General features: G+C 54.1%; 4 protein-coding genes across 4 annotated transcripts; 2 read left to right on the forward strand and 2 right to left on the reverse strand.

Annotated features, from left to right (window-relative positions):
• Positions 1-62: 62 nt before the first annotated feature.
• On the forward strand, positions 63-467 carry SDRG_14833 (hypothetical protein; the record flags this gene model as incomplete). Its single annotated transcript, XM_008620989.1, has 2 exons — positions 63-166; positions 215-467. The coding sequence occupies 2 exons, from the start codon at positions 63-65 to the stop codon at positions 465-467; spliced, it is 357 nt and encodes a 118-aa protein (XP_008619211.1).
• A 977-nt stretch (positions 468-1,444) lies between these two features.
• SDRG_14834 (hypothetical protein) lies at positions 1,445-1,885 on the forward strand. The gene has a single exon (XM_008620990.1). It carries the CDS (start codon positions 1,452-1,454, stop codon positions 1,848-1,850), a length of 399 nt encoding a protein of 132 aa, XP_008619212.1. The 5' UTR covers positions 1,445-1,451; the 3' UTR covers positions 1,851-1,885.
• A 350-nt stretch (positions 1,886-2,235) lies between these two features.
• On the reverse strand, positions 2,236-3,570 carry SDRG_14835 (hypothetical protein). The gene is made up of 4 exons (XM_008620991.1): positions 3,183-3,570; positions 2,812-3,135; positions 2,582-2,760; positions 2,236-2,537 (listed from the first exon to the last, which is right to left on the reverse strand). Exons 1-4 carry the CDS (start codon positions 3,555-3,557, stop codon positions 2,300-2,302), a joined length of 1,116 nt encoding a protein of 371 aa, XP_008619213.1. The 5' UTR covers positions 3,558-3,570; the 3' UTR covers positions 2,236-2,299.
• Positions 3,571-5,448: 1,878 nt separating this feature from the next.
• On the reverse strand, positions 5,449-5,853 carry SDRG_14836 (hypothetical protein; the record flags this gene model as incomplete). Its single annotated transcript, XM_008620992.1, has 1 exon — positions 5,449-5,853. The coding sequence occupies one exon, from the start codon at positions 5,851-5,853 to the stop codon at positions 5,449-5,451; it is 405 nt and encodes a 134-aa protein (XP_008619214.1).
• Positions 5,854-6,831: the final 978 nt, after the last annotated feature.

The raw sequence follows: 6,831 nt of genomic DNA on the forward strand, positions 1-6,831 counted from the left end.
ACGCGTTTCAGGTAGGATTGCGAGGATGCATCGTAGTCGACTTTGGCACTTTGCATTTTGCCATGAACACGGTCAACCCCACCGACAACGAGTGCCAATACACATACAAGCCGTGCACGAACCCGCGATCGCGAAAGAAGAGCGGGTCACTCCACTCGTTCTGCGAGTACCACCGACAAAAAGCCAACGCGCTTTAGAAGGCACATGACCGAAGGAAGCGCCTGCGCGAGGCAGACGCGATGCGAGCTATCACGACGTCTCGGCCAACACCGATCGAACCGACTCGAACACGGTCAATTGCTACGTCGGCATCGTTTGACGTCGAAGACATCCGCTTCTTGAACGAGTGGCTGCTCGATACCAACAACGTTGACGCTGACGACTACCTTGACGAGACGAGTAGCAGTACGAGTCCCTTGACCGCCGAAGACTATGCCATCTTGTGTGACATCTTTCGTGGGCCTTGACGAGATGAATTGCAGTCGTCTGTGTATTTGATTAAATATCAGTCTATCAACGGGTAGTGCACTAAATAATGTAGTTGTACGCAGGCATTTCATGGCATTGTTGCCGACGTGCTTTGAACGGATAACAGGCACGTTTGGAAGACGATGTGGCGGATTTACGGATATGAAGGGGTATGGTATCCAAACGTCCACGTGGAACAGCCGTATTGCAAGCTCGAGCAACGCCGCATAGAACCGTACCCGTCGTATTGTAGTAGTAGGTGCAAGCGTGTTGTCAGCAAGCGCTGGCAGCAAGTGGTGTCCAAGCCCCTGCGTCGCATGCGACGGTGCAATTTGAAACCAAGGACGACAGTATGCTAGTGCATTGTCGTGTTGTCGTCTCTGAGGCGCGTGTTCCAAGCCATTCCATAAGCGGCTCCATGCCAGTGTTCAAATATATCAACCTAGCGAGTAGAGTTGCATCGGGCGATCAAGTGAACGCATGCGACGACGGCGCATGAGGAACTGTCGATAAACTGTTATGTTCAAAAGGGCTCAACAGGGCGTTCCTGCCTTTCAACAGCAGTATACGCCGCGTTGAGTTCAAGCAACAGGCTAATCATTCCCTTGGTGGCTTTGCACGATCACCTTTTCTTCTACCTTGCCGTTTGCCGAGCGGTCGAACGGCTCGAGCGCCCATTGCTCACTGGCCACCGTTCGCCTCTGCCTCCAACTGCCCAGCCTTCACGGTTTACACGAGAGCTAATATCCATCGAGCTTTGCATTACGCGACGTATTATTTGCCCGTTTGGAGTGGCGTATGTCGTCAAATATGATAGGCGTGTATTTGGTTATCAATCAATCTAGGCAGTATGGACTACTGACCACTCGTCGCATCCACGCGGTGCTGCTTCTCCCCAAGGCGAGGCCAAGTATGCGTACAGCACCTGCAGCTGCCCTCGAAGGATGCGCTAACATGAGATCACTTGACAAAATCCGACCGCGATGGCATCCCTCAGCCCCGACCTCCAGTGCCAATACACGTACAAGCCGTGCTTCAACCCGCGCTCGACCAAGAAGAACGGGTCGCTCCACTCGTTTTGCGAGTACCACCGGAAGAAGGCCAACGCGATTCAAAAAGCCCATGCAACCAAGAAGCGGCTACGCGAAAGCGGCCTCGCCGAAGACCACCGAGAAGTGGCCGCACCGTCCATCTTTATTGCGTCGCAGCCGGCGCGGCCGCGGCTCTCGACGCCGTCCTTTGATGGCGACGATGTTCGATTTTTGCACGAGTGGCTCGTCCAGCATGACACGCTCGAAGAAGTAGATACCAACTACGTTGGCACGACCGACGAGATTGAGCTTACGCCCGACGACTATGCGATTCTCCGGGATTTGTTTTGAGAAAGACTATCGAATGAGAATGATATGTGGCGTCGCCTCAACTGTACGTACGTCGACGATGACACATGCGTCGGAACGTTCCGTCTCTTCGAGTCAGTGTGACAGAAGCTTCGAGTCGCGCATTGCACGCTATCCCACGACCGCAACGCACTCCATGCCTAGTACATATCTTACGTCGCATACAAAACCGATATTTTGTCTTTTGCATTGTGGATCAACTTCTGAAAACAAGCGCGCGATCCAGGAATTGAACCGCCATGCCTTTGAATCCGAGTCACGTGAGCCCACGATGGCACAGCACTCACCGCCATCTCGTTCGCGTCGGTCTCGATCGAGTGGTCCCCTACCCCTACCCTACCCCGCCTCTCGCACTTCGACAACACCATTTCAGTTCATGCAAACACACAATGTACAACGTGGCATCGGCATTTCTTGTGTACATGATGCGACTACAGAGCCCACTCGAGGAGCGTGTGGTGGTCGGTGTGGACCATCGGGTAGTACGCCTCTTCGAGTGCTTGTTTGAAGCGGAGCATCTGCGCTTCCTCCGAGCCGTCGCCCAAATCAAATTCGGACATGGCCGCGTCTTCGCGCCACGAGATGTGGCGGCCATCGACAATGTACGACGCGTTGAAGAAGACCGCGCGGAGCCGCGTCTTGGTCGGCGACACACGCTCGAGGACAAACCTAGTCCATATTAATGACCATTGTGCGCGATTTCTAACTGATACCAGCACATGCGGTTGCACCACTGCAAATTCGAGGGCAGGAGCTCGTCCTGGTAAAAGTTGCCCGTCACAAAGACGATGCGGTCGGGCGTCGAGAATTCGCGGCAGACGTAGTAGCTCGACTCTTCCGGGTTGAACACTGTGCGGCGGTAAATCATGTTGGTATCAATGCTCTGGACCAGCTACATAGAAAGTATACAGTAAGACAATAGGAGCACACAGCTCGAATCTACCTCTTCGTTCATAAATTCGACCATGTACGGCCGCGTGTCGCCGCGGAGCAGCGACCAGATCGGGTCGCGCATGCCCGTCATGACGGCGTCCAGCGGCAGATCAAACTCGTGCTGGATACGCATGACAACATTGACCGAGTCGTGCTGCCCATCGAGGATCACGGTATCCGCGAGGTTCCCATGCGTCGGAAACTCGCTGTACTGCAGCATCCGGTCCGTGTTGTGAAGTAAATGCTGGCTGTACCAGTCGAGGCCCAGCCGGCGGCTCGTTGGCTCGGCGAGCAGCGTCGTTTGGCCCCAGACTGTGCCTTTCGGAAGCGTTTTCTATAGTCAACGTGATCGAGCGCTCGCACAAGATCGTATGCACGTACCGGCGCGACGGTCGAGGACATGGACGCGACCCAGGCTGCCATGCGCTCGCTGAGCTGGAGCAGCTTGCGCTGCTTGGCCTTCAAGCCACGGTGCTCCTCAAGCGCTTCGTTGGACGCTTCGGCAAAGATGGACGCAATCTCGCTCCACGGTAGCGCCTTGGTGATCTTGGTCGTGGGCTTGGGCAGCGCGGCGACCTCGGCCTGGAGCGCGTGGAGCTGGTCCTGGAGCGCGTCCCGCTCGATGAAGAAGCGCTCGCGGAAGCGCTGCTGCTTGAGGCGGTTCTGGAGCCGCTGGTGCTCCTTCATCTCGGCGGCCGACTGCGGGCGCTTGGACTTGGGCGGCCGGCCGCGGGGCTTGGGCGCAGCGACGTCCATCGTCTCGGAAAATGGTGCGAGTTGTGACACATGCAGATCGGCCGCGCATCCGATTGGCTGAAATTCCACGACCATGGGTGCAGGGCTTGGACCTTCGACGCGCGGACGCGTTAAAGTCGTGCATACCGCGGGTAAAATACGTTTTTCTCAGCCATGCCCACGAGCGCTTTATTGCATTGATGCATGCAGACTTGCCAAGAGATCCAACACCGTGCTATCAAGGCGTTGATTCGCCTGACGCTATCACAAGCCACCGACGGCCACGACTGACGAAGAAGCCAGGTGAAGTGGCGAGCATGCCAGTGCACCCACTGCACCGTCAGGCAGAGCTCAAGTCGTGCGTGGACGGATGTGCACTTTTGTTGCATTCTATAGAGCAGCACTGTGACAGAGGCGACACTGAGGCACACACAGTGGTGTCGGCAAGGTCTGCAAGCAGTGCCAACGTGGGCTGGAGCGATTTCCTGTGTAAGCTCTCATACACTCTGCTTTGGCTCTTACCTTGCGTCCAATGGACCGCGCGTTACCGACGCCCATGTAGGATTACGCATCGCGTGCGCAAAGACATCCATGCTTGAAGCGCTACGAAGCGACATGGTTGGGCGTCTTCTGACGTTAAACGCGTCGTTGCGTTAAATAGGGGCGAATCTGTCGGTTTGACACGCTAAAACGCGGGATTCGGGCGCCTGAATTGGATGAATTCGGCAAACCAAAGGAAACTAGTCATTGCTTAATCGATAGAAATTCAACAACAATTGCTTAATCGATAGAAATACACTAACCGCATTTCTTTTCGTGTATAAGGGCTGGAGCTCCCAGGGACCCATTGCGGTCCTACGCTTACTTGTCGCGCCCAACAAAAATCGGGGACCCAGAGAACTTGGTGCGTTCCTATATGCTTGAGCGCTCTGACGAGTCTCTTGATTGGACGCCTCGAAAACGATCGGATTCGATGACAAAAATCGTCGCCAAAAGCTGGGTGCGAAATTTGACGAACGCATTCGACAAGCTTGCTCCCTCCACGAGGCTCTGGACGCGCAGCCGCCCACACCAGCGATTGGAGAAATCTCTCATTACGAAACGTGGATGGGCCGAGCAGCTGGCCTCGATGCACTAGATATGGGCAGCGGGAATGCAATAACTTTCTCAGCAGCGGGCTCTACTTGCATGCCCGTCGTTCATCCATGGGCGGCAACGTCTGGAGCGAGGCGAGTCAAATGACGACATTGTGTTAGAGCATATTGACAGGTTTTCTCTAAGCGGTATGTATCCTTGAGCTGGTCGACCAGGGCTGACCAATGTGCCGAATCCAGGGGTCATTCTCGCTACTTATCTTAGTGCGACGATTGTCGTCCCATCGTGGCTCGAACTAGATGAGTACGACTTCCATCTCCGGGCAACTGGCGTTAGCGGAAAGGTGAGGGCGACCAGAAGCACCCAGTTCTCTGTATTCCGTTTCCTTGTCATCAATACAACGGAAAGGCTTCTAGGGCACTACGTAACTACTGCACTCGGACTCGAATAGCCATCTTCGCATTGTGGCGCAGGGCTTGGTGGCGCGGGGCTTGGACTACTTGCTGCAGCAAGTGCTAGTTGAGACCTTGTTTGTACCAACACTGCTATCGAAATGCAGTCGAGGGAGCGCTTTTCGGAGCTGCGTCGTGAGCTCCTTTAACGTGGACGTTTCCAAGCCATACTTGGTGGTATCCGTAAATCTGCCTATGTTGCCTGTAAAAGGTCGTAAAAGGTACCCGTTATCCGTACGACGGACCGTGAAAACCATATTCTGAAAATACTCCACAACACTCAATTGTGCAAGTTGATGGATTGATACTACAGAGACCGCGAAGGAAAAAATAGCTATGGAAAAGATGTCCTCGTAACCATCTCGTCAAGGCCCACGAAAGATGTCACACAAGATGGCATAGTCCTCGGCGGTCAAGGGACTCGTACTGCTACTCGTCTCGTCAAGGTAGTCGTCAGCATCAACGTTGTTGGTATCGAGCAGCCACTCGTTCAAGAAGCGGATGTCTTCGACGTCAAACGACGCCGACGTAGCAATTGACCGTGTTCGAGTCGGTTCGATCGGTGTCGGCCGAGACGTCGTGATCGCTCGCATCGCGTCTGCCTCACGCAGGCGCTTCCTTGCGTCATGTGCCTTTTGAAGCGCGTTGGCTTTTTGTCGGTGGTACTCGCAGAACGAGTGGAGCGACCCGCTCTTCTTTCGCGACCGCGGGTTCGTGCACGGCTTGTATGTGTATTGGCACTCGTTGTCGGTGGGGTTGACCGTGTTCATGGCAAAATGCAAAGTGCCAAAGTCGACTACGATGCATCCTCGCAATCCTACCTGAAACGCGTGAGTTCACAGCCATAAACGACTCGCAAAACGTGGCTGCACCCTACGTGGCAGCCTCAGAAAGAAGTAGGAAAGTTAGAGGTCGCTTTCCGATCATACCTGCCATTCCAAAGTCGAATGTAGACGTCCACATGTCTTTTGTTTAATCCTTTTTTAAATGTGATTGGTACCTATCATACATGAACTTGAATTTAGTAGGCTCCAACACAAACAGTCGACTGATCGCTCCGACGCCTCTCTGAACCCACGTGAGATGGAGAATTGGCCACTGGCGAAGTGAAAAATGTGCACTCGGGCGAGCCGACGTTGAAATTTCAGAAGTCGTGCAAGTTACATCGAACGACCCACTGGCCCCGCGGCAAAGCAATATCTTTTGTCGTTCGTGGCTTGTTGATACGAAGTCTCGAGTCGCATGCAGTGGTATACACTGGACTTTTCGCAGCTTGCAAAGGACTACAAGAAGTTCGCCGAGTGACTTTAGCACAACAAGACGTCATTACCACTACTTCTTACTCGTGTGCGGTACAGCCCGGCTGTTGTTGCGATGCGATGCGACTCCGTGGACACGACCTGATGCAAGGAGCAAACGATTCTCAGTCACGCTACCGACTTGGTAGAATTAGGTTCTTAACCGTGCAGATCCAGCCGCTTCATGCGTGGTTCTGTTTCCTATCTCTGCTCACTTGGCCACACAGCAAGGCTCCCGTCTCTGGCAATCGAAGCATGTTGTGATAGATAAGGACGTCAGACCTTGACGGCGGGTCACCGCTCTGAGCCACAGACAAACCGGCTCACACTACCCAAAACATGCGACACGAACTTAACCTTGACGCCTATCATATTTGCTGTTCGTTTGGATACCGAGTGTCCTCAGTGGCTGGCGTCTGCTTGCGATTGAATGGGATTGTGAGCTGTCGA

The sequence above is a fragment of the Saprolegnia diclina genome (assembly GCF_000281045.1).
Source record: "Saprolegnia diclina VS20 unplaced genomic scaffold supercont1.78, whole genome shotgun sequence".
In the NCBI taxonomy this organism is placed as follows: Eukaryota; Oomycota; class Saprolegniomycetes; order Saprolegniales; family Saprolegniaceae; genus Saprolegnia; species Saprolegnia diclina.